The sequence below is a fragment of the Pteropus medius genome, unplaced genomic scaffold (genome assembly GCF_902729225.1).
Source record: "Pteropus medius unplaced genomic scaffold, Ma_sr-lr_union100, whole genome shotgun sequence".
Lineage (NCBI taxonomy): Eukaryota > Metazoa > Chordata > Mammalia > Chiroptera > Pteropodidae > Pteropus > Pteropus medius.
Window position 1 is genome coordinate 5,759,332 of NW_024354503.1, and position 26,246 is coordinate 5,785,577.

Here is a 26,246-nt window from a genome sequence, read left to right on the forward strand (position 1 = left end):
GCAGTACCCCCCCACAAAAAATGTCCCCTGGCCTCTGCCAGGGACAGTTTGCCCCCTCAAGCCACAACAATTAGATGGCGATCCCATCCCTTAATCTCTTTTAGGATCCAAATCCAACCTCCCTACCATAAGCCTCCCTCCACTTAACTCTGCAGGGGGTTCCAGAAGACTCCCTGCCAAGATCCAAGATCTAAGCAGGTGGAATGGGGGAACAAAGCCCCCAACTCCTAAGTTCCCTCACCAAAGGGCCCCTCAGAAGCTGGGGAGCAATGCGAAATAATCCTGGAACCCTCATACCCCCAAACTGGGAAGCTATACTGTACAACCACAGCACCTGGAGAATTGGGGCTCCTTGCCCCCAAAACCCTGTTCCAGGCCCCCCAGCCCAGCAACCATAATAAACTGCAAGCTCTTTTTCTTTATGACACCAAATTTCTCCAAGCCCAACAGCTCCTTCCATCACTACCTCAGCCATAGATCACATTAAAAACTCACAGAGGGCAACTTAAACACATCACATTTGTTTCTCTCTATATTATTTCAAAAGTAACGGCATTAAAAATGGATTTTACTACAGAAAATAAATATCAGCACGTGGCCCGGGAGCCCAGGCAGGGGGAGAGAGCCCACCCGGAGATTGTCCCTGAGGGTTTGGGCACAGTTTAGGCATTGACCAAGAAGGTAGCTGAGAAGCCAGATTACATCCTGGGGTGTGGGGGGATGCCTGGGGAGGGGGCAATGTCTGCTCACCTGGGCACCTGTTCCAGTGCCAGTCCAAGAAGGACAAGAGTACTGGTTTGGACTGGTGCTCACTGGTCCCCCAAAGCTCATGCCCTCACTGATCTTTGCAACCTCTGATGGGTGAGAGCTCTGGGGCAAGAAGTTCACCAGTCTCTGGGGGTTATTCCAACTATTGACACAGGAGAAAAAATGAATTCAACTTACTATCCAGTTTGATTTTCCATTACTATAAAAATAAATATACATCTGCTCAAAGGAGAAAGACAGCAAGCAGCATGCATATGCCACCTGGGGGGTCCCCCCACAACTCACCACCACAACCCAGCCTCCCCCCTCAAAGCGGGGGTGGGAGGGTGGGAGGGTGGACAGACTGGTAATCTTTCACTTACAGCCCCAGCTCACACAGCTACACAACTGGGCCACAAGGAACAGGAACAAGCCAACAATAGAAACACCCCAAATGCTCCTGGCAGGACTCTGCCCAGGCCTGGGTACATGCCCCCGCCCCGCTGGAGGCAGCAGTGGACAAAATGTGGCCACCCTGACCCGGAGGCAAAGCTTGTCCTCACACCCTGAGCTCTGCCCAGGGAGCTGGGGCCAAGTCCCGCCTGACACCAACTGGTCCGGCGGGAAACGCCTGCCCAGCCAGACAGGCACAGCCCCCCCCAAGGGTCCCTCCTTGTGTTCAGGGACCAGACTGGTGCAGCCCAGCCCTGCCTCCCAGGGTGATGCCTGGGCCCAAATTCAGCTGGCCCTGCCAGTCAGGCACTGGTGCAGAACCGAGGGCACCAGGCTCAGCCCCATCCCAGCCCAGCCTCAGGGCCCCCAAGCTAGAAGGGAGGGGGAACTCCCCACCCCTCCACATCTGGCCCTGGCCCCCAGGGTCTGCGGTAGAGAATTCCCGCCCCCGCTTCTCTTTCCCTCCTCCCTCTCTGTGCCCGCTGCCCGCCTCAGGGACAGCCCCAGCTCCCGCCTCCGGCCAGCAAGGCCCACATCCTTCCTCCCTCAGCTGGCCCCTTCGCCTAGCAGGAGGCTGGGGGGTCAGGCTGCTGGGGAACCCCTCCAGCTCCTGTCAGTCCTCATCCCCAGCCCCCAAACTCTGGGTTGCTGTCCCTTTTCCTGTAGAACAGGAAACAAGGTTATTTCCTAGAGTCAGAGCCAGCCCCCTGCCCCTCTGGCTCTGCCCGGGGACCAGGACCCAGCAGGAGAAGGCGCCCTCAGCCAGAAAGCAAAGGGATTCAGCAATTCACCCCCAGCTACCGGCCCAGGGGGCTGACAGCTGTCACTCAGCACCCCACCCCCTGGGGATATAGAGGGGGCAGATTCAATCAGAGCCCCAGAGGAAACGCATTGATAGGCGATTATTTATTTATTTATGCAAAAGTGAGCCGACTTTGTTCGCCAGGTAACCGGGCACGCGGCCCAACCCCTCCGGCCCTGGCCGCCCCCAAATCCCTCCTCCGCCCCACACCCCCTCCAGGTCATTAGGTCCCCGCCCCTCAACTCCCAGGGCACCAGCGGAACCTTGGGATTTGGGGGTTGGAGGGGAGGGGCTCCTCCCTCCGCAGTCTCCCCCTTTCCCAGCGCCGTTCCTAAAATCCAGCCTTGTTCTCCGCTCCCAGTTCCCCCTTGTTCCCCCCACCACACATTCTCCAACAGCTGACAGTGCAGTTTCAAATCCAAGGCAGAGGCAAGGAGGAGAAATGCTCCGACAGGAGCCACTGAGGCGGCCGAAACCCGAGAACCCCCCTCCCGCCCCCTTCTCGTCCACCTCCCCCTCCCCCTTCCCGGCGCTGCCTGCCAGGCTTCGAGCCGAGCCCAGCCGAGCCGCGGGCCCCGGTGGAAACAAAGACCGATCGCACCGCGGGCACCGCAGCCACGGGGTCCGGCGGACCGGACCGGGGCGCGCGGAGGGGGCGCAGGGCCCCCCCTGGCGCGCTGCACAAAAGAGCCCGGCCAGCCGGTCCCCAGCGGGGGTCTAGGGCTGGGGAGGAGGCGCCACTCACCGGAGTGCTGGGCTGCCGGCTCCGTGGGTCCGAGCCAGGCAAGGGGCTTTGGGGGTCGTCTGTTTTCCGGCGGCGGCAGCGACGCGGGCGCCCGGGTACTGGGGAGAGGAGTCGTGAAGGAGCTCTGAGCCGCCCGCTGTTGCTGACAGCATGGCTCGCGCCTCGGCTCACATTCTCCGCCGCTAACTCTGCTGGACACGGCCCCCCGCTCCCGCGGCGCCCCCCCACCTCAATCACTCTTTTGCTCTTCTGCTTTATCGATCCCACAGCCGCGCACTCACAGCCCTGGACACCCCCGCCCCCACCTCCTGAGTGAATTTGCAGGCATTGGGAGGCAGCACGCAGCCAGTCCTCTGCTCCTCCTCCTCCGCCCTCCTCCTCTCAGCTCTCCCAGGCTGTCTGTCTGTCTCTCTGACTGTCTCCTGTCTCTCTCGCTCTCTGCCTTTCTCCTCTCTCCAGGCTGGGTGGAGGAAAAGAAATGAGGGACAGAAAGCAGACCTTGGGTGGTGTTGGCCCAGTTCCTCTCCCTCCCCCTCCTCCCCTCCCTCCTCCTGCCTTCTGCTCTCTCGGCTGCGAGCGGGGCTGAGCGCAGCCTGGCGGGTGGCTCGCTCTGCCCGCCCGCCCGCCTGTCTGTCTGTCTGGTCTGCCTCGCTCGCTCCCTCCCTCCGTCTCTCGCCCTCGCCCTGCCTGCCTGCCTCTCTCCGTCTCCGCCGCCGCCGCCGCTGCCTCTGCGAGCTCGCCTTACCTTCGCCGCTCACCATCCGGAACCCCAGGGGGGAGCGCGCGCGCGGCACGCCGGGACTTGTAGTTCTGGAGCCGGCCGCTCGGCGCGCGGAGCGGGCGGGGCCTCTCCCGCTGCTCCGACGGCGCGGCCGGGAGCCCGCGGGGACCCTGTGCCAGGGCCCCTCAGGCGGGGCACGTTCTCGTTTTCCAAGGGGTGCTGGTTTTCCCCAAGGATTGGGAACATTTTCCACGTTCCTTGTCCCCTGCGGGGGGCTCTAGCTCGAACGGAGGTTCCGGGTGGGAGCGAAGGGGCGGGGTCTGAGAATGGAATGAAAATCGAATAGGGAATCAAGGGATTAAATGCCAAAGGACCTGCGACTTTCTCGGGCGTCCCAATTAAATAGGAGAAAAAAAGGGTAGGATCGGCTCTCTAAATTTGGGGACATTCTCCCTTTCTGAAAAAGTGTCTCATTGAGTAAAGTGCAAGGGCTTATGCGAAAGGACTGCTACAGAAACCTTGCAGCCGCATCAGCGCCTCCTCCGCACGCAGTGACCCTGTCTCAAGCTCTGAGCTCTGGATTTAGCACCCCCCACCCCCGCAACTCCTAGTTTTCCTAGAAGTTCAAGGGTGCTGAGAACCTGAGCGTCCTGGATAATGCACAGATAACCTGTGGCATGGCTGCCCTACACACACACACACACACACACACACGCATACTCTGAATTCGACTGAGCATTTCATTGTGTTAGGAAGCAAGATTCAAATTCAACAGTTCAAAGCTCCTGCTGTGGCCAGGGGGCTGGGCTCAGCACTTTCACCTACCTCCTCTTCAGGTCACATCTGTTATCCAGCCCCTAGCTCTGGGCCCCCTGCCTGGCCCATCCCCACAGATGGGAATGTGCACTGCCAGGGCCTGCTTACCAAGAGGAGGTAGCTGAACAGCCAGAGAACTGCTGCTACTGCCATTTACTGGACACCACAGGGCTCTTGAATCCTGCAAAGACCTGGTCAAATGGTACTGTTAGCATTTCCCCAAAGAGAAGGGCACTGAGGCCCAGGTCCCCCAGTTGGGAAGTGGTAGAGCCCATTCGGACTAGGTCTGCCTAACCTCCAGGCTATGCAGGGAGTCGTGACTCCTCAAGCTGCTGTCTCATCTTCTCTTCCAGCATCTGTGTGTCCTCCCTTGGCATTTCAATTCAACAAATGTTAACTGAGGTACGTAGGGCTCACAGAGGACACAGAGATGAATAATGCATTATTGCTGTCCTGTCCTCAGCGTCTACCAACACCGGCCCTGACTGGTCCTGCGCTAGTCTCACTTCGTCTGTGTGTCTGACATTTCTTTGCCTGTGTCTGTTGGCTTTGTCTGTCTTGCTCCATGTCTGAAGTTCCACCAGCACTGCTTTTGTCCCTGGCCCACCTGTTTCTGACTTCTCCTTTGGCCCTGTGGGGTGATGTAGGGTGAAGGCTAGCATGTGACAAAGGCAGGTAGTAACACTTTGCCAAATGCAGCTCCCTGTCACCACTTTCCCTACACCTCCACCGCTCCCAAGCACCTCTTCTAGGACAGTCTGGAACTCCCAGAGGGCAAAAGAGGGGAGCACTCTCTATTGGCCTTTTGTGGGGGAAGGGGGCGGCAGCAGTGAAAGAGGTCTAGGGCTCTAAATGATACATCTATTGATCTGGCATCATGGGGCTGGCATGACCAGTTGGAGATGCCCCCTTTTGAGACCACCTTCTTCTTGCAGGGAAGTCTTGAGTTTGAAGATTTATTAATTGAATGGGAAGTATTATAAGGTCAGATCTTAAGGAAAGTATTGGTTAAAGTCTTTAGGGGCCGTTTGCAGCAACAAAGTCTGAATCAAAAGTTATCACAAATAGGCGAGTCTTTAGTATCTTGCCCTAGCTCATGGGAGAGATGTAACATTGGGGAAGGAAGTAGAGGTCCAGGTTCCCGTTCTTTAGTTCTTTTAGCCTCCCGCCATTCTTACCCTTTAAGTTCTGCCCTGGGGCATGAAGACCCCACCCAGTTTTTACCAAGTTTTGGGAGGGAATTGGGTGGAGTAATACTGGATGGCTTCAGGGAGATGGGGAGCCCAAGGTGGATAGGGATGGAGACGAGTTTGAGAAAGGCATAGGAAAAGAGAGGTTGAGTGGTGAGGTGCAGAGGGCAGTTAGCAGGGTCCATGGCTCCATGAGTGAAAGGAGAATAGAAAATAGGTAAGGTTTTCTAAGCATGCCCCTCCTACCCCATGCTGCTTCAGTTGCCCCCTCCCCAAAGAGGGAGGGTGCTATTAACCACCAAAGTGTTGAGCATCACTTGAGACTCAGCATTACAGGGTTTCCAAGTCTTCTGGGGGCTGGTCTTTCTCTTGGAGCCTCTCCAAATTCTGTTGAGTGGGGTACTGTCTCCCCAAACTCAAGCTGAGTCTTTCTGTGGGCTGCTGCTGCCACCTAGTGTCTACTCTCCATGACTGCCTCAGCAGCCTCTTCTAAAATGGTTAGGGTTAGCTACCCAGTCCTTAAACATAGTGTGGGTGTTACTACAGCCTGGGCAGGTAGCCCATAAACTCCGGGAGAAAGCAGTCTTGAAGGAGGGGACCCAGGTTCTGGAAGAGCCTGCATTATCCCTTTCTGGGCTCAGCTCACTCCAACCGCTTTTGTTTCAATATAAGCAGAAAGTGGTACAGCTAAGACTCTAGAAAATAAAGGTGAGAGTCTAGAGATAAAGTTTCAGGGCTTCAGGGCTTAGAGGCTTGCGAGATAGGAGCCAGACAGAGCTGGTTCTGATGCGGCTTTTATTGTGCATCCTTAACCTCTATGGGCCTCAGTTTCCATATGTACAATATAGAGGAGTAATCAGTTCCTTCCCTGTGTTACAGGCATGGCCGTTGAGAAGACTTACTGAGCACATGGATGTGAAAGCACTTTGAAACCTGGCAAAGGCATGCTGAGGGATTATTGAGTCATATAATAATAATGACAATAACTGAGAGGTTGCAGCAGCCTGGAGCCAGGCCCCTGGGGCTAATGACAGAGTGAAGTGAGCCTTAAGTAGAGATGGGCGCTGCCTCTCTGACTACAGTTCTGGGGCTAGCCCCACTCTTGGAGCTCCCTCAGGATTGCTAGAAAGGGGTTCTTCCTAATCCACAGAAGGGGAAACTGAGGCCAAAAGAGGTTGAGGACCTATCCTAAGCCACTGAGCTACAGATCCAGGAACAAGAGGTCCATTGGACTAGAGCCATTATGGCCTTGGTTTTCCCCTCCTCTGGATGAGAACAGCCCAGAGCTGGAGCCCAAGAGATCATGGAAGCAGAAAGCCCCACTTCATTGTGGTACAGTGGGAACTAAGGCCCCCGGGCCCCATTATCCCTCCTCCTGTGCAGGCCCCTCTTCGCTCCCCGCTCCCTGCAAGTCCTCCCACATTCCTTCAGGCAACAGGAAACCCCAGCTGCAGCCCAGACTTCAAACAGCTCCTCCCTCTGGGCAGGGGGTGTGGGAGGAGAGGCCAGAGGCCAGAGGGCAAAGGTCAGCTTTGTTCCTGCCGGAGGTGGTGAGGGACCCGGGGGAGACAGAGGGGGGCAGGCAGGCCAATACACTGTGTGTGTGTGTGTGTGTGTGAGAGAGAGACAGAGAGACAGAGAGACAGAGAGACAGAGAGAGAGAGAGAATTCCTGTATCCATCAGGGTGACTGTAGTTCTGTCAGTCTGTGCCTGGGAGTGAATGTGTGTCTTTGGTTTCCTGTCGACTCATGGACCTGAATTATGTGTCTGAGTGTAAATCAGCATGTTTGTTTATCTTTGGGTGCTCAGCCTGGGATTCCACCGACATTTCTGCAGGTATCATCATGTATCTGGTTCACAGGCCTACTCAAAGCTATGTGTCCTGGTGTGGTTTTTCGTATCCAAGAGAGGTAACCCTCTCTTACCTCTCCCCTTCCCATTCTTCTTTGACCAGAGAGTTACTTCTAGAAAGTGAATCTGACTTTGTTATTCCCCTGCTAAAACCCTTCAGTGCTTTGCATGGTCTAAAGCTTAGACTCCTAGCCTGAGTGCATGGCAGACAAGACCCACACCTACCTAAAGATAAAGACTCACCATCTTTATCTTTAGCCACTGACTCCCCTCTATCCAATTTTTCACTCCGGTCACACCTACCTAATTGTAACTACCTGAATGGTCCCATTTTCTGCCTCTGAGGTCACTTAACTCTGTGGAATGCCCTTCTCTTTCTTCTTTATCAAGCACTTTTACTCTTTTTGGAAGTCTCCAATAAAGCAAAATTTCCACTGAGAAGGCTTCCAGATTTTCCTCTGTCGACTGAGTTAGGACCCTCCCCTATTCACTCATATTTTCTGCCTATGTCTGTCCACTTTACCCTCATCACCATTACTGTGAGCTCTGAGAGCAGGAACTACTGTATCTCCCGTTCTATGGGATGGGAAAATTATGAAGGGACCTACCTACTCGTATCCCAGAAGAAACGTTCCTGCTGCAGTTTTAAATGTAGTACTGAGAATCACCACTAGATGGAGTGTGGACATCACTGCAAGACCATTGCGCGCGCGGGAGGTGTGTGTGTGTGTGTGTGTGTGTGTGTGTGTGTGTGTGTGTGTGTGTGTGTGTGTGTGTGTGTGTGTGTGTGTGTGTGTGTGTGTGTGTGTGTGTGTGTGTGTGTGGTGGTGGTGGTGGTGGTAGGTGGTGGTATCCAAGAGAGACTACCCTTCTCAGTAGGTCTAGGCCCCCCAGATATCTGAGTTTTCTCCACAATTCATGAGCCTTGTCCCTTGGTTTTCCGACACTCCTAACTCTTGCCTCTGACCTTCCAACCTTCTTCCACGCCTTATCTGCACTCTCAACCCTCCCATACATAATTGGTTGCACTTGCCTGACTTAGCTTTGCTCTACCATACCTCTGGGCCTTTGCACGTGCTAGTTCCTCAGTGGAAAATGGTATCGCCCTCTGGCTGCTTCATCAGGCAGACTTTTCTTTTACATCCTCCAAGAAATCTTCCTTGGCCTTCAGACTGACCTTTGCCCCTAAGTGTTGTTATTTATTGTTTACTATTCTGCCTCCTGGGCAGGACCAGCTTACAGGAAACATCAGTAAATGTGAAATTAATAAATGACTTGGTTATTTTACAAATACAAACTTCAGCACATATGGGGCTACCCCAGACCCATATCTGCTTTGGGTTAGTATTATACTTTCCCATGCTGCTCCATCAACTAAGGGAATGTGACATGGTGGGATGCATGAGACTTTGAGTCACATAAACCTGGGTTCAAATTCTGACTCTCCTATCCAGCTATTTGACCTTGTGTAAGTGTCGAAGGCTCTCAGAATCTTTGTTTCCTCTTTTATAAAACGGAATAATCACACTTTTGCACTGTCTCGGGAGGATCATATTAGATGATGCATGTGAAGCATCTAGCATTAGTCAATTAGGTGTCTTCCTCCCCTACCATGAACTTGGAAATAAAATTGCCCTCTGAGTCTTAAGTCAGTAAAATCTACACATCACAGAGGAGAAGAGCCAGGTGGGGGAGTGAATGAGGCGAGAGATGGTTTTGTAAACGACTGAAGGGTTTTGTGAACAGTGGAAACCGCAATCAAGGTGACCCGCCTGTAATCTCAAGGAAGCAGGGCGGGGATGTGATTGAAATTGAGAAAACAGAGGCCTAATCAATTGCATTGTGCTCTATCTGAAGGGAACAGAAGGATTCACAGAAAAGGGGGTGCAAAGGAGAATTTATTCAGCTGCACCAGAGGGAGGGACAGGAAAGCAGTAGATACAGTGATTCCAAGCTCAGGCAGCTCTGGTCTCTGCTGAGCAGCGAGGGGCCAGTGAGTTCCAGGTGGTTCACTGCCCTGCTGGGCCTTCATGTAAACTTAGTGGGTGTCTAGGTACCAGGAAGAATCCCATCAGGCAGATAAAATCATTTTGGTCCCAGGAAAAGGCTATAGAGAGTAAGAGCACTGATTTTGGAATCAGAGGACCTGGTTCAAGCTCCTGCTCTGCCACTTATGTTCTATAACCTATTTACTTCACTGTACTTCAGTTTCCCTATTAGTCAAGTGAAGATACAATAGCCTTCTCCTCATAGGGTTCTGTGAGAATTAAATGGCAGCATGCACTTAGCAGGATACCTGGCATAGAGTAAATAATTTGTAAAAGGTGGTGACAGAGAGCTAACATGTTTTGAGCATTTTATTGCCATTTCATAGATAAGGAAATTGAGGCTTGGAGAAATTAATAACTTGGACAGAATCACACGGCTCGCGAGCGGTGGAGGCAAGGTTCACACCAGGCAGTACAGCTCTAGAACTGTGCTCTTCTCTGCTTACCCCGTGGCAGATGGAAACCCTGGACCTCTGGCTTATATATCAGAATCCTATGAGTTTGGTCGGCCAGAGATAATGGCCTTCAGGAAGTCTTGGTCCCTGAGAGTTTGAATGTGCAGAGCTAAGGCTCCCAATTCTGTGACCATATCTGTAAGCATCCACTTGGCCTCTCTCCATCTTATTGCTCTCACTCAGCAGATCCCAGCATGGGAAATTCTCAATCTATATTGGCCACCTTGCCCCCTTTCCTTTAGGTCATGCAACTTAGGAGAGTTTCCAAGGAATCTTTCTATCAATTTGTCAAGGGAGAAGGATCTTCCAATCATCTATCTGGGGTAGATAGGATCTCTTCCCAAAGCCCAGAGGTAGTGAGGTCTGGTAGAAAAATCATGGGCCTTGTTGTGAAACCTGAGTTCAAATCCCAGCTTTGTCACATATATCCATGTGACCCCTGAGCCTGTTTCCTCATCTGCGAATGGTGGCTAATCATAGAACCAAACTCAGGACTGGATTATTAATAGATGTAAATACATCTGGCATTCGGCAGACATTACTATTATTTCTCTCCAGGACAGGGATTGGTCTTGCTCATGTTTTATTGCTGGGGTCCTGCCTAGCAAAGGGCCCTTCATAGAGTTAATACATAGTAATTGTTTGCCAATTGCAGCAGTGATTCCTAGCTCCCAGCCTCTTTCCCCATCCACCCCCTTAGTAAGTCAGGGGGTCAACAATTTCCTGATGGGAGAGGTGAGAACTCTTATTCTCTCTTCCTCTTGTTTCCACATGGAGGCACACCTGCTGCCAGAGTTTCTCAAAGGGGAAGCTGGGAGTGGGACAATTCCTCATTGCACAAGTGCATGGCAGGTTGTTCAGCACCTCCAATCCCTCCCTACTCCATGCCAATAGGAGCCCCCAGTTGTTGTGACAAACTGAAATCACATAAAGACTTAGCAATCCACTGCACACAGACTAAGAGGACATCAGTAATGAAGGGGACATTTTGATCTCCAGTTGCCTGTCTTCTGTATTCATCTCTCAACTCATCCTAAACTCACATGGCGAAGAGCATCATTTTGGGGTGTTCTAAAACACCCCTTGGGTGCCTCGTGCTCAGTAGGCATTAGGGTACTTCTCTCACGTTCCCCTCTTCCCAGCAGCCAAAGCAGCCCCACTCACTTCCCACTGACCACCATCCCGACCAAAGGAAGGGATTTTCTTGACTCAAGGATTCATATTATCATTTTTCTTATTTACAAAATCAATAAACAGACACATGAATCAGAGAGGGGGTGAGCCCTCAGCAACCCTCCCCCCCAGTCCCTGGGCTTGGACCCCAGTTCTGGACTACAGCATTCAACAAAGTCTTTCCCTATCTTTGCAACTTACAGACATAAGATAAGGGGTGAATTCTGGGGTCCCGGACCCAGGGTGGGATGATGGGGTAGTAAAGCAGGGATGAGAGATAAGTGAGGGAAAGGATATACAGTTTTATAAATAACTAGAGAGGGTATGAGCATTTCTTTTTTTGGAGGAGGGAACAAGGAGACTAGACACAGGTAGTGGCCTAAGTTGGAAGGAGAGAAATAGTGCTCGAGGCTAGAGGGAGTGAGGAATGATCTCTGAGCCTCAGTTTGCCCATCTTTAAATAAGTGAGTTGTCCTCGGTGATATCAGAGTAACCTGCTTGCTCTGACATGCTAGGACTCTATAGGGTCCTAAGCCTGGGGACTGTGGGACCAGAGCCCTGGGGATTAGAAAGGGCTGGTGGGCAGAGAGGTGGCTGATGCCTAAATAGGCTATGTCTGATCTCCAGGCTGATACTGGGGTTCTGTGGATGTGAAGAAGTCTTCCAGGAAGGATTGCAGGTACTCGAAGGTAGGTCTCTCCTCTGGGTCCAGACGCCAGGTCTGCAACATGGCCTCGTACAGGGATGCTGGGCAGCCTGAGGGGCACGGCATATGGTAGCCATGTTCCACCTGTTCCAACACTTCCCGGCTATTCATGCCTGGAGGGTGAGACTTCATCAGTCACGGGGCTTAGCTCCTTCCAAAGAGGCAGCCAGAAGAAAGTCCTTCTCCATGACCACCCTTCCATCTCCCCATTCCTCTACAAACCTGGGTAAGGGACTCGGCCCTTGCTCATGAGTTCAGTGAGCAGGATCCCAAACGACCACACATCTGACTTGATAGTGAATCTGCCATAAAGGGCAGCCTCTGGGGCTGTCCACTTGATGGGGAACTTGGCCCCTGGAGAGATTGGGAGAGAAGGGAAAGTTAGTGAGGGGGAACAGCTGGATTTAAAAAATGGCATCTTTAGGATTGGGGACCCTGAGCATAACAGAAAGGACCACTATCAAGCCAGCACTTACTATGTGGCTAGTATAGTGCTGGACACTTTATAAACATTGTAATAATTCTCATAATAATAACATCTAACATTTATATGGTAAGTCTTCACTCAATGCCACTAGGTTCTTGGAAAGTGTGACTTTAAGTGAAACGATGTACAATGAAACCAATTTTAGCCTAGACTAATAATAGATATAAATAAGAGTGAAGTTCCTGCAGCATATTTCTGGGTACAAAATCATTACCAAACTTCTAAATAAAGATCCAAAACACTTCTAATAGTAAACATTGAAATAAATGTGAGCTATACATACATTAAAGAAAGACGAATAAAAACAAGTAAGATAATTATTTTCCAACCCGCTTATTCCAGTTCAGGGTAGAGGTGGCCTAAGCTTCTCCTGGCTGCTCAAGGCCCAAGGTGGGACCCCCATCTTGAACTGGATACCCTTCCATCTCAGGGCCACTCACACCCACATTCTCAGACTGGGCCAATGTAGACAGGCTCATTCGCCTCACGTGCACAGCTCTGGGATTAGGGAGGAAATGGGAGAAAACCCATGCGGACACGGGGAGAACATGCCAACACCACACAGACAGTGACCCCAGTGGGAAATCAAATTTTTCGCTCGTCAATGTTATAACAAAACGATGTTGAACAAAGCGACATTATTTGAGGACCTGCTGTATAGCCTTCACTACATGCCGGGCATTATTTTAAGCGATTTACATGCATTAATTCATCTAACTCTCATGAAAATTCCGTGAGGTACATGTTACTATTATCTCCATTGTACAGATGAGGAAAAGGAGGCACTGAGTAGTTAAGTAACTTGCATAGGTCACACAGCGTATATAAGTACTTAGAATTCATACCTAGGCATTCTGGCTAGAGTTCATGCTATCACACTTTATGGTCTTTCCCTTGAGAATTATAGCAGTACTTGGCACACAGTGGGTACTTGATAAATATTTGTTGGCTGAATATTTTCATTTTACAGATGAGAAAAGACAGCTCACAGAAGTTAGGTGACACCCAAGGCCACATAGCTGGTAAGTGGAGGAGCCGGGATTCGAACCCAGAGTTGACTACTACACTTCATCAGGATCGGAGTGTGCCAGATGGTTTGGGGTGGGGAAGGGTTCCTGAGTATGTAGGGCCCCAACGTGGGGTGAGGCAGGGCACCTTGCTGAGGGTTGTACTCATCATCCTCGATGAGGCGAGCCAGGCCGAAATCAGCGATCTTGCACACCAGTTGCTCCCCCACAAGGATATTGGCTGCCCGTAGGTCGCGGTGGATGTAGTTCATGCGCTCCATGTAGGCCATTCCCTCAGCCACCTGAGGGCCAGGGTATGGAGAGATGGGAAGACCATGGCTTGTTTGACAGATCATTTGAAAAACCAACTTTCCAGATGAGGAGATTGAGGCTCAGAGACTGGCTCAGTGCCCTGCCTCAAGGTTGCACAGCAGTGGGTGCGGCAGCACGTCCAGGGGGGTAGGGTGGATGTTTGAGGGCACAGAGATTTGTGGGAGGTTAATAGGAGAGGGGCCTGAGAGGTGAAGGCTGCTGTCCCAGTTTACCTGGGCTGCCATGTCCACCAATTGGGACAACGTCAAATCCTGGCCCTCCCGGCGCCTGAGGAACTCCAACAAGCTACCTGAGGAGAGGAACCCAGAAAATCATCATCAAGACCCTACCCCTAGCTCCAGGCCAGCCTTCTCTTCCTCAGCCTCGCCTCTATCCAGAGCCCGTCTCCTAGAGCTCGGCCCCGCCCCCTGTTCCCAGCCCTCTCGTTTTGATCCACCACCACTCAGGATCCCGCCAGGTGCCTCGACGTCTCACAGATCTCGCCCAGGCACCGCTGCCACAGATACCCCGATTCTGTCCACAACTCGTTTCTTCTCTGCCTCGATCACTCCTCCCAGACACGCCCCATTCAGACTCCGCCCCAGACCCTTCCCCATCAGATCCTGCTTTCGCAAGCCCCACCCACGAGCTGACTATCCCAACGCTAGAGACTCCGACCCCAAAACCTGATACGGCCGGGTCTAACTTGGCTCCGCCCCCACTCCCAGCACTCACGCAGTCTCACTCTTCCAGACCCTTATTCGGACTCTGTTCAACGTCTCCCGTCCCATAACAGATTGCCACCGAGGTGCCTCCCCCAGACACCCACTTTAACTTTGCCCGAAGTCCCACCCCCCAGATTCCACCTCCCGACCCCGCCCCTCACCGTGGCTCATGAACTCGGTCACGATGTAGATGGGCTCCTCCGACACCACGGCGTACAGCTGCACCAGCTTGTCGTGTCGCAGCAGCTTCATGATCTGCGCTTCCTCCAGGAAGGCCTTCGGGGACATGGTACCCGGCTTCAGCGTCTTCACCGCCACCTTTGTGCTGCCGTTCCACGTGCCTGCCGGGCGCCGGCGGCTTGTCAGAACCGGCTTGCTGACAGCCCAAGCCCTCGCGCCGGCCCCGGGCCCCGGCCCCGGCCCCTGGGACTTCCGTACCCAGCCACACATCCCCGAAGCAGCCGGTGCCCAGCCGGCGCTCGAGCGCGATGGAACTGCGGCTGATCTCCCAGGCGTCCTTGGCCAGGCCCAGCGTTTGCGGCTTCATGGTGGTGCAGGCTGCAGTGAGCAGGTGGCACAACCCGTCGTTCACCTCTGGGGAGCGGGGTGTTGAAAGTCACAGGTGGGCCAGGACAGCCCCATACATTCCTTATCCCACTCTAGCCTTCAAGAACAGTTATAAGGAACTAGGCCACAGGCGAGCTCACAGGCCAGGGTAGAAGGGAACCCCGCCCACTGAGTAGGTGAACATGTTGGTGCCCAAGAAAGAAAGTGGCACCAAGAGGGAGAGATAATCCCTATAAGGATTGGGGGCCTTCCCATAGGAGGTGGCCTCCATATGGACCTCCAAGAATAACATGGGATTCTGACAGGTGGAAATGGAGTTGAGGATTCCAGACAAAGATGTAGACTTGCGGCTTTCGCCCTTCCATGCATCTCATTCTTGCCCTAACCAACCAAAGCAGAAACCCCGGGCATGATTCCCACCTTCCCTTCAACCCTCCTCACAGCCCATCCAGGTCTCTCCTATTCTGCTTCCTACCCAGCTCAGACATTAGGGGGCACCATTTGGCCATAGATGGCCTCAGGCCTCAGTTTCCTCTGGAATCCTACAGAGCAGTGTCCTGGGTGAAGAGACTTGGGTTCTAGCCCGGGACAGCCACTCCTGTTCTGGGAGAACCTTCCCTCCTCTGGGCCTCAGTCTCAGCAGGACCCATCCTCACCAATGTAGTGCTGCACCAGCTCCTGCACGGAGTCAAACTGGGCCCGTGTGGTGATGTAGTAGCCACCTGTGTCCAGCTTGCGGATCTTGTAATGCTTCACGTGATCACCTCTGGACTGGTTCCAATCCCGAATGGACAGGGAGTATGCGCCTGTGGGGAAGGGTCATCTTTGGACCTGCTTTTTTCCTCGCTCCCAGTCTGGAAACCAGGAGATGCTCCAAAAGCTAGGGACTCTGAAGGTGAACAGCCACATCCCTTGAACCCAGTCCCTGTCTTAGCTCTGCCCCTCTACCCTGTCCCAGTCTTGGCCCTGACACAAGCCCCACCCCACCGCTCCTAGCCCCACCCTATAGGCTAGGCTGTCCCTGTCCAGGGCCAGTCATGGTGCAGTCCCTACCTTTGGTGGTCTCGCTCTCCCGAATGAGAAAGGCTCCCTGGGGATTGCCTGGGGAGAGCAGCTGCCTCTCTGCATCCTTTCTCCCAATCTTTCCAAAGTACCACCTGTTGGGAAGAGCCAAGAAGAATCAGGTATATCTGGTTCAACCCCCAACTCAGCCTCCTGGGTAAAGTCACCTCACAATCCAAGATTCAATGTCATCACTCTTAAAAGAGGACTCATACCTGCTTCACAGCCTGGTGTTGAGGATCATAGAGAAGGGAAATTAGAATGCATGGCACATAGTAGGTACCCAATAAAGGTTAGACTTCTCATTTCCACTCTTTGGGTTTCTCTTGAACTAAAATTGCTAGAAACCCACTACCAGTTACCTCATCAGGGTGCCACCAGTCTATTAGTCCATCTTATTACTGGCCCTCCATGAGTTCATTTTACAGATGAGGAACTTGAGGCTGGGAGAAGGGAAGCTCATCATCAAAGCTAGCTGATGAGCTCTATTTTGAAATCGTTTGCCACCCACCCTAGTTTTTTTCCCATCACCCCAGGCAATCACTCAGATCCCTCTCACCACACCCACCCCAAAACCCTTTCCTCCTTTGGTTTCCAGAATGACACCTTTTCTTGCTTCTCTTCCTTTCTTTCTGACTGCTCCTGGCAGACTCTGACTGCTGCTTCTCCTTCACTCTCTTAAATTTGAGTGTTGTCCTAAGTCTCAACTCCAACCTCAGGCTCCAAGCATTCCTGCTCTCTTAGATAGTCTTCCTGGGACTGTATTATAGCCTCAAACACAGGGGAGTTGAAGTGACCACAGGTGCCATAGAAGACTGAGATGTCATTTGATCACTAACTTGAACCATAACCATCTTGGGCTCAGTTGAAAGGAGCATAGTTTTCAAATTAAGGGAGATGGCAGTCTCAGTGAACTCTGGGATTGTCCATCCAGACCTGGGTTCTAAGCACAGGGAATAGGGATAGGCATTGGCAAACGGAGAATCCAGGAGGGTGGCAAGATGGAGAAGGAGGAACTGTTGATGGACTGTGTAGACAAGACACGTTCCCAAGTTTTTTCAAAGCTCTGCCCCCACCCACACTCATGACATTAGCTACTTCTTAATAATTAATCTAATAATAACAGCATTTATTTTGTGTCAGGCTTTGCTTTAATACACACATGTATTCTCTTAATTCTTATAATAATGCTGTCAGGTAAGTAGTACTATTTTTTTTTCAATTATAGTTGACATTTAATATTATTTTATATTAGTTTCAGGTGTACAGCATAGTGATTAGACATTTATATAACTTACGAAGTGATTCCTCCATAAGTCTAGTACCCACCTGGCACTATACATAGTTATTATAAGGTAAGTACTATTATTAACACCCCCCCACCCCCCACACCCCGTTAGAGAGGAAATTGAGATACCTTGTGGTTAAGCAACTTGCCCAAGGCCACAGGCTCTTAAGCTATGTTGCGGGAATAGGAACTCAAGCTGTCTGTCTGTTCTAGGGCCTGAACTCTTAACCATGACACTGTTCTTAATGACAACACTGCACTGAGTGCCTCTCAGGGCTTCATGACATTGCCCCCAAGATGTGGACACAAGCACGAACCCCTCAAACCTCCCAACTTCTGCACTTTCACCCCTTCTCTCCTCCGTGCCTCCTCCCACCCTCTCCAGATGAAAGCCTCACCCCCACTTGAGCTCTGGATCCCGTCCACTTCCTACTGCTCAGGGACACCTCTCCCCCACCAACCAGCCCCCATCTGTAGTCTCTCCATCCCACCAACCTGCACATATGCCTACATTTCTTCCTTCCCCAAAGGAAACTGTTTTAAGCCCTATCTTGCCATCAACATTCTGCTGTATCTCTCGTCTTCCCTTCACTTGAAAAAGCACTTCACATTTGGGTCTCTACTTCCTTTCCTCCTACTCCTTCCCAGGCTCTGCTGTCTGGCCTTCACCCTACTTTACAAAGAGAGATCTCTCACCAAGGTCACCTCCATTGCCAAATCCAGTGGCAGCCTCTGATACTCCCTCTTTTGTTTCCTGAAACCTCTCCTCCACTCTCTTGCCTGCTCTGACTTGGCCTGGCTTAGTTTTCCAGCAGCTCTTTCTCTTTCAAGGGCAGCTTTCTCTCAACTTGGGTCCTAGGGCCAATCTCTCTCCTTCCTCTTCCTGCATTCCCCTACACAGTTTTAATTATCATCTCCACTCTAAGGAGTCCCAAATTTCCACTCTTTCCCAGGTATTCCCTCTGCAAGAGCCACATCAAACAAAGAGCCTTAGAGCCAATTAGGAGAAAATGCTCCTTCCTCTGGGCTAATTCAGAGGCATGGTATGGCATGGGCTGGGCGCCTCTCATGCAAAGTCCGACCTAATCTACTTGCTGGCAGTCTCCTCCACCTGAGTATTCCTCTCCATGAACCTCAGCCCAACAAGTTCCCACTCCCAAACCTGACCTGCTCCTGTGTACCCCACTTTAGCAAACGGCACCATCACCTAGCCAATTCCTCAAGAAGACTTTGGGCCACCCCGGATTCCTCCCACTTCTGATACCCCAATGGCAAATTAGTCACCAACTCCTGGTGACTCTCACTCTGCAATCTCTCCAATCTTTCCTTTTCTCATATATGTATGTATATGTGAGGATTATTTTTTTAAAAATTAGGATCTTCAGTTTCCTTATTTGTAAAATGGGACAATAGTAATATCAACAGTGTTATGTGAGAATTAAATGAATCAAAGTAGGTAAAGTACCTGTCGTAGTATCTCAATTATATAAAGATACTCCATGAATGATAATTCCCTGCCTCCTCAGCACAAGTAATTCTGAGCAATGCCCCCCTAGAATTTGTTTAGCACTTTACAATTTTTTAAAGCTCATACACTGTTGTTATCTCTGAGAGGAAATACATCTAATGCTTAGCAAATACAGCCAGATTATCTGGGTTCAAATACCAGCTCCACCTACTTACTAGCCATGTGAACTTGGACAGGATATTAGTTCCTAACCCCGTTAATACATAGAAAGTACTTTAAATAGTGCCTGGAAGCAGTACATGCTAGATAAGTATCATCTACTATTATTGTCATTATCTTCTTTCATTCTCACGATGACCTTAACAGAATTATAGATAAGGAGACAGAGTGGAGCTACGTCTTGCCCAAGAGGTGACCTTGAATCTGAACTCCAGAATCCTATCCACAGGGTTGGTCTCCCCCAAGTCCTCTACTCACTCTTCAGCCTGGATGGAATCCACAGGGGCTACGTAGTTGCTGGGAATGTAGCCCGTTTGTCCGGAGCTCAGGGACCGAGCCTCCCACCAGTCACCTTCACTGCAGGCACAGAACAGAAGATGTCAGTGACAACCCAGCCTCTGGGACACCATGTGGCCAGAGAGGGCCACAGAGAGGATCAGGTGGAGACTGGCCTTGCCGATCCTTTACCTTGGACACACGCACCTCAGGGCTCTTCTCTATTCCACCCCCAGCCACTGCAGCTGCCCCCAGGAGACTGTTCCCTGCAGAATGTGTTTGGGGACATCTGGGCCTGCTGGTTTTCTCCTCTGGCTCCTCAGCTGGGCTGGGGTTCGGGTAGGCAGTGAACAGCTAAGTAGGTCACTTCCCCACTATACGCCCCCCTTCAATGGCTACATATTTCTTTCTGGATAAAATCCAGACTCCTCATCATGGCTTAAGAAGCCCTGCAGACTCTGCTCCCACTCACCTCTCCACTTTGCCCTTTCTCCTTTCCGTACCTCATATTTTATGATCCACCGAGACTGAACCAGTTGGTGGTTTCCAGAAGTCATCATTTATTCTCATTCTCTCTCACTCTCTCTTCCTCTTTTCTCACCACTTCCTTCAATATGTATTCATTTTTCTAGTCTCAGTTTGGAAATCACCTCCTCCAGGAAGACTGCCCTGATCACCACTACCCTGGAGACCACGTTTGGTGTTCTTTCTGTGCCCATAAGTTCCTCATACTCTCCCCACATCGTAGCAATTGCTCAGGGTTGTTATTGTCATGTTTCTATGTCCCCAACTAGGCTGGAGCTTTCTGAGGACAGGGACCGAGCCATGACTTGAGCTGGGTAGTCTGGTCACTTACGTGTTGTTCAGTATGTGGAACTTCTCACCCTTGGTGAAGGTGAGGTCATCTTCTGTTCGGGCCTCATAGTCATACAAAGCGATGAACAGGGTCACCCCAGTCCCTGCAGAGTTAGGGCTACTCAGCAGAGTAGGGCACGGGATGGGGCTCCAAGGGGGCTGTACCTCTAGAGTCCTGTTCCCCAGCCAGGTGCTGCGCCTCTCCACTGCTGCCATGCCCTACTTCCCAGAGGCCTTCTGAGTCTAATTTCTGATTCAGGCTTTACAGCTTGTCCCCTCCCCGACCATGGATTCAGGACATAAACCTACAAGCTCATCCCTCCCACCACGGGAAGTCCCCAGTTCACTGATTTCTCCTTTTCCCCACAGAGAAGACTTCACATTTTACATCTGTCCTCAGGGTCCCTCTCTCACACTGGGACAGAGCTGTCTGCCCCTCAGCCTGGGGTTTCTGAGGGTAGAGCTGTACATACTCCCTCAAACTGAATGCTGAAAGCAGGGCTGTGTCTCCCATATCATACTGGAGGTTTCTAAGGACAAGTCCACGTCTCCCCCTCTCCCAGGGTCCAGGCAGTACCTGCTATTAGCCTACTGGACTCACCTGAGATGCCCCTGATGGTGCCCCCATCGAGGAAGGCAGGGCCGGTGGGCTGAGGGGAGAAGTTGTTGTAGTTGGGGATATGGGCAAAGGAGGGCACAGACTGGGCCTGCGTAGGGTCAGGGCCATAGCGGTCTGAAGCCCCATAGCTCCTGAAGTCCCCTTCTAGTCCACCATCCTCCTTGGGCCCTGGCTCCAACTTCTTGCAGAAAACACAGCCCATTCCAGGTACTCTGCTAAAAAATGAGGGCATGCCTCACTCAGAGGCCCCTACCAGATATGCCACTCTATGCACATATACCTGGACATGTGCGCGCATGTACACACACACGCACACGCTCACACAGGCATGCAGCTTTCTCTCTCAGGCCTGGAGTGGGGGGTCCTCCCCAGTGAGGGATAAAAATGAGGCATAGCCACCATTGGATCTACCAGCCAGCTGCCTGAGTGTGTTTGGAGAGTATGTGTATCCTCGGTAGGGCTGGTTCTCTGCCTCGAAATGTTGCTGTGCTTATTTATATATTTTTGCCTCATATTGCTTCAGTATGTTGTATTTTTGTTACTCTTTCAGAGTACTCGTGTGTCTTTTACATGTCTCTAAGTATTTGTGAGTTTGCTTGTGGGTATGTCTGTGTGTGTGCAGAATGTTTGGGTGTATATAAGTGTGTGTACATGTCTATGCAGGTGATAGCTCTGTGTGTGTCCATGTCTTATAAGTGTGTAGATATGTACATGTTTCTGTGCAAGTGTGTGTGTGTGTGTGTGTGTGTGTGTGTATTCCTGTGAATGCAGGTCTGTGTGAATAGTTGCCTCTGTGTCTGTGTGTCTTCACCGTGTGCATGTACATAGCTCTGTGTGGGAGGATATGTGCCTTTCTGAGTGTGTACTTGTGTGTGTGGGTCTGTGGAAGTACGTGTGAATATCTATGCGTACGTGTGTGTGTGTCTTTCTGTGTCTGTGCCTGTTATGAATTGATGTGCATTTGGTGTGAATGTGTGTGAGGGCTGTGTGCCTGCACCTGGAGATTCCCTGCAGAGAGGGATCAAGGCCATTTCCTGTTGCGGGTCCAGCCTCTGGTCTCTCAAGCTGCCTCATTCTGGCTCACCCATCTGTTACCTAGCAACAGGGTTCTTGTAGGAAGAGGGGTTTGTGAGGAGTTGTGGGGCCCAGGAAGGCCACCCCCATCCCGTTTGGGGTCTTGAAAGCCCTCAATTCCCACTCTCCCCACTCACCCCTCAGGCTCTTACTCTTTGGTCAGTGAGGCTGCGACATGGTCTTTGGGAGGGGCCAGAGACCTGAGAGCGAGACAGAAGGACATAGAAGATGAAGGTTCTGCCAATGTTCCTGCCAGCTAGCTGCCAGCTCCTGCCCTCTTCAGGAAGCCAGAAAGCCTGGGCTCTGCCCCAGCATGACTTCTGCGTTTATTTTCCTTCCCATCTCCCCTGGCACACTTACACATCCACCCTCACACAGGACACGCCACCCACACTGACTCTCTCACACTAATATCCACTTGACACACCACCACACCACCACATACAGTAACACATACATGCCAGGAACTGTCACACACCAACACTCACAGCATATACTTGCATGAGTGAGCTAACTAACACCACCACACACCAAAACAAACTAACTCTCACAGGAGCCCATGCTCTGATGCACAGCATGCACATGCACGCACAGACACACACACACACGTACACTGGCTGCCTCTCAGGTTAACAGCCTTGTACACTCATAGTTTAGTGTTAGACCCGTCTCTCTAATTGGATTTCTATCAAGTCATAATCAGCTCACTATTGGACTGCCAGTCACTGCCTCCTAAAAACAAGTCCTTCCTTCGGACGCTGCCTCTGCTCCCTGCCTGGCCCCGGCAAACCCCAGCAGCCCAGGGCTACATCTGGTGGTTGAATGAAGGTGGACACCTACCTCCAGAGCTTGCTCCTATCTTCACATCAGGGAAGGGCCCAGGTCAGAAGTCAGGGCCACCAGGATAACCTTGGGGAGCCCCTCTATGAGCCAAGCCTTTGCTGGTAGCTGCGTCCCTGAGCAACAGGCTGGCAGGCCATTGAGCAAGGGCTCCCCACACCCTGCCAGAAACTCTGCCATTGCAACACTCTGAGAGGAACTGCTGGGGAGAGAGCGCAGTTTCCTAAGATGTGAGGGGAATGGAGAGTTGCAGGGCGGGGCCAGCCCAGTAAACACTGATTCCCCGCAGAGGGGCCTGAGGGTCTTTGCCTTGCCTTTCTCGACCCCCAAGTCCAGTTCGCTTTATGGATATTTTCCACCTTTTCTCTATGGGTCTTGCCGCTCCTACCAGGCACCACTTACCTCTTCCAGGAGGCCTTTCTGGATCCACCAAGTTAGGCTGCCTAGATGATGGCTCTGTCACAGCAGTGCCCTGACCCCCGCTCTAGCCTTACCAGCCCCTGTCACCCTTCACTGTAACTGTTCTCCCCTGGAAGCGGGGGCTGACACTCATGTGGTAAACTGTGAGGCGGGCTGTGGTGAGAAACCTAAAATAGTCCCTGTTCAGCAAGCCATCGCCGAGACCTTCGCTTCGGGACCCCTCCCCTGGGGTGAAACCACCGTGTCTTGCAGGGCTGGTTAGGGCCAGGGAAAGAATGGAGGTGGGGGGTGGCCTCCAGGGCTTTTAGGCACTGAGGGGACAGATGGGAGGGTAAGATGAAAACAAGGGTTACAGGGTGAGAATGAAGGTCTTCTCACAGGAAGACATGCACATCTCGAATGGCAGATCCACACAGCCCTCCTGACACATTGTGAGACACGCGTATTACCTCAGCTACACACAGCGCCTCATGCAGAGGCTCTGAGCTCCTCTGTACAGATTCACAGACACATACATCTTCAAGGATATCCACACCTCCATATATACACACCTCCAGCCCTCACCCATCCACACACACATGGCCTCTCCACAAGAACAGCATATACAGAATTTATAGCACTATGTGCCAGCCACCACGTTAAACATTTTACTTATACTATCTGTTTATTCTCATAACAACCCTATGAGGTAAGTATTATTTTATTGATGAGGCACAGAGAGGTTCAGAAACTTGCCCAAGGTCACAGAGTTAATGTATCCTGGCGTTTGGCTCCAGAATCTGAATCACTTCTTTTCATTGCCCAGTCACAGACATGGATAATTACAGCCATCTCTAAAAGCATGCACAGATGCATGAAGCCCTACAGGGACACAGAGAGATATACACAGCCCTTTCCTGGTGGCAGACCTATACAGAACTCCTCTCTATAAGAGATGCAAACTAATACAACCTCTTGGATCTCCACCTAGATACAATGTTGTCACTTGGCTACATATTACATCTATGTTGTCAAATCAACCAAAGGAGAGCCCTGACTTCAGCACACCTGGAAGGTAGTGTGGGGGAGGGGGTTCAGAAACTGTCAGCTTCTGAGAAGGAGGCAGAGGGCTCTATGGGCTGAGGAAGAGCCCTAGCAGGTCTGACACCATGGTTGCAGGCAGCAGGGTCAGCTCTCAGGGCTTTGCACTCCCAGGCCTGCTGGGTACCAGAGCCTGGGGCTGGGCCTGGACCTCTGAGTACCAGCATGTAGAGGGGGTGGGGGGATGTGGGGTAAGGGCATGGGGCACAGGGTCTGGCATCTGCCTGGCCCAAGGCAGTAAGGAGGCCGCACTGAATGTGACTGTGTTCTTTGTCAGAGGAAAGAGATGAGGAGAAACAGAAAAAGAAAATGCAGATACAAAGAGACAGAGATTGAGAGATACAGAGAGACCTAAACACAGACAGACAAAGAGAACCCCAGTGTGGTGTGCTAGTATACTGACACTTTAAAAAAAAGGTCCGATTTTTAGCATTTACTGATTTCCATGGTGTAAATAATCCCACCATAGCTGATTTCAGGTTACCGAAGTGACTTCCTGAACGCTGAGCTGGAAAGAGATTCAAAGATTCAGCTCCCCAGAGCCAGCACTAGCTGGCTCCAGCGCTTCACTGCCAGAAAGAAACAAAGAGAAAGAGACAGAAATGAGAAGTAGAGAGACAGAGAAAGACAGAGACAGAAAAAGAGAAAGGCAGAGATGAAGTCAGTCAGAGACAGAACTAAAGACACAAAGATAGGAAAGAGAGAGCGAGCAGTTTGGGTCCTCTCCACTCAGGCTCCTGCATGAAAATACTCCTCACCCAACTCTCTGTCCTGGTCTACCTCTGATCCCAACTAGTGCCGCCAATTCTTTGGAGAATTATTTGATTTCCTAGAAATCTGGGTGGCAATAACTCTTAGTTTAAAAATACTAATGTACTGAATACCTCTATTCAGTGCCTGGCATTGTACCAAGCAATTCCCATACATAATTTTACTTAGCGACCCTATGAAGTGAGTTTTATTATTATCCCTATTTTATAGATAGGGACCTGAATCTGTTAATGAATAAAAACACCTCCTGAACATTTGGTTGACAAAAGTTGGCTTCCAGAGGCTCATCTGGGTCAAAATCAAGTTGTGGGTGTCAGAGCTGAGGTGCAACCCTGGAACATGGTGCTGTGGCCTTCAGTATCTCCTCTGTGTGGTCCTACCTGACTCTGGGACCTTGAATGAATGACAGCCCTCTGAACCTCAATTTTTGCATCTGTACCTTCTGTGCATTTTTGGGGAAAGGCATGAAGAAGTGTGACTCTTGTGCAGTGTGCAGAGGCTAAGTGAGGCTGAGAACAACAAGCAGCAAAGCCAGAATGGCCCCTAGGGACCGTTAATCAGCACCTCCTCTTGTGTGAAGGGGGAAGTGCCTTGCTCGAGGTCAAATAGCCAGATAGGGTATTCAAAGCCAGGACTATTAATTCAGGTCCAGAGTTCTGTTCCTGGCACCGTGGCTGTGTTCTCCAAAGCCTGAGCAGGAGGTCATGCTGTCCCTGACTGGTGAACATCATATTTTCTACCCAGTTCCTGGCCAACTGGACACACCATCGCTGCCGTATGGCAGCTGGCCACCCAGCGGGAAGCCTGCCTCCCTCTCGCCTCTATGCCTGGACATAGGAGCCCCCGGCTTACTCATCCTTTCTTGAGGGCTACACTTTCCAAAGCCAGGGCTTTGATGTAGACCCAGGATGTTCTGTCCCTCCCCTACACCCTGCCCCAAACTCTGCCAAGTAATCTGTAAGATCTGGAGACAGGTTTAGGTGCAAATTCTACTGGGTCTGACAACTAGCTTGAGATATTGGGCAAGTCAGTTCACCTCTTTGAGCTGTAGTTTCTTTGCCTAGAAAATAGGAATATAAATCTTTACCTCATGAGGTTGCTTCTGAGCATCAAATGTGGTCAAGCCCCTTAAAGCAGCAGGCACACAGTAGGTAATTCAGTGAACTTTCACTTCTGCTCCATTCCTTAATTGGAAGGCCCCTCCAAGGCCGAAGGAGGAGGAGTGGCAAGGCTGAGAAGAAAGAGAAGTTCCTAGGGCGAGGTGGGAAGGCTGCGCTGGCCCGGCTGCCTGGGGGATTTCACTAAAAGGGAACTGGGACTTTGGGCAGCAGCAGGAAACCACCATCCTGCAAGAGTTCCGGCTTCTCCTCAGCCTCTGGGCTGGCCAGGGGCAGCAAGGGCTAGAGGGGCAGGACCCAAGTTTCGGTGCCACGGCACCCCATACTTCACAAGACCTGACCTCCTCCCC

The 26,246-nt window shown here is 51.5% G+C and overlaps 2 protein-coding genes across 16 annotated transcripts in view; both read right to left on the minus strand.

Annotated features, from left to right (window-relative positions):
• Positions 1-3,525, minus strand: part of AHDC1 (AT-hook DNA binding motif containing 1) — a 63,337-nt gene extending 59,812 nt beyond the window's left edge. For 3 of the 6 annotated variants that reach the window (XM_039854908.1, XM_039854912.1, XM_039854914.1), the window contains exon 1: positions 2,748-2,957. The gene's annotated coding sequence lies outside the window, so the exon portion shown is untranslated. Of the gene's footprint in view, positions 1-2,747; positions 2,958-3,492 lie in introns of those variants that run through there. The other 3 variants (XM_039854916.1, XM_039854917.1, XM_039854909.1) reach the window with 2 other exon arrangements.
• A 7,537-nt stretch (positions 3,526-11,062) lies between these two features.
• Positions 11,063-26,232, minus strand: FGR (FGR proto-oncogene, Src family tyrosine kinase). Of its 10 annotated transcripts, none has more exons than XM_039854347.1 (13): positions 25,866-26,232; positions 21,820-21,867; positions 20,576-20,808; positions 19,976-20,078; positions 19,102-19,200; positions 15,860-15,963; positions 15,463-15,612; positions 14,678-14,833; positions 14,401-14,580; positions 13,748-13,824; positions 13,351-13,504; positions 11,931-12,062; positions 11,063-11,821 (listed from the first exon to the last, which is right to left on the minus strand). In XM_039854347.1, the coding sequence occupies exons 1-13, from the start codon at positions 25,886-25,888 to the stop codon at positions 11,613-11,615; spliced, it is 1,668 nt and encodes a 555-aa protein (XP_039710281.1). In that variant the 5' UTR covers positions 25,889-26,232; the 3' UTR covers positions 11,063-11,612. The 10 variants fall into 10 exon arrangements, with proteins under 10 accessions (XP_039710281.1, XP_039710284.1, XP_039710288.1 ...); XM_039854350.1 differs by having other exon boundaries at positions 21,805-21,867; positions 25,866-26,231; XM_039854354.1 differs by lacking the exon at positions 25,866-26,232 and adding an exon at positions 22,910-25,704.
• Positions 26,233-26,246: the final 14 nt, after the last annotated feature.

Excerpts from the sequence above, each read along its gene's own strand:
- FGR (XM_039854347.1), bottom strand. The coding sequence starts at position 25,888 with ATGCTCAGAAGCAACCTCATGAG. Across the intron at positions 19,201-19,975 it reads TTCCACATACTGAACAACAC|TGAAGGTGACTGGTGGGAGG; the intron begins GTAAGTGACCAG and ends CTGTGCCTGCAG. Across the intron at positions 14,581-14,677 it reads CTTCGGGGATGTGTGGCTGG|GCACGTGGAACGGCAGCACA; the intron begins GTACGGAAGTCC and ends GGCGCCCGGCAG.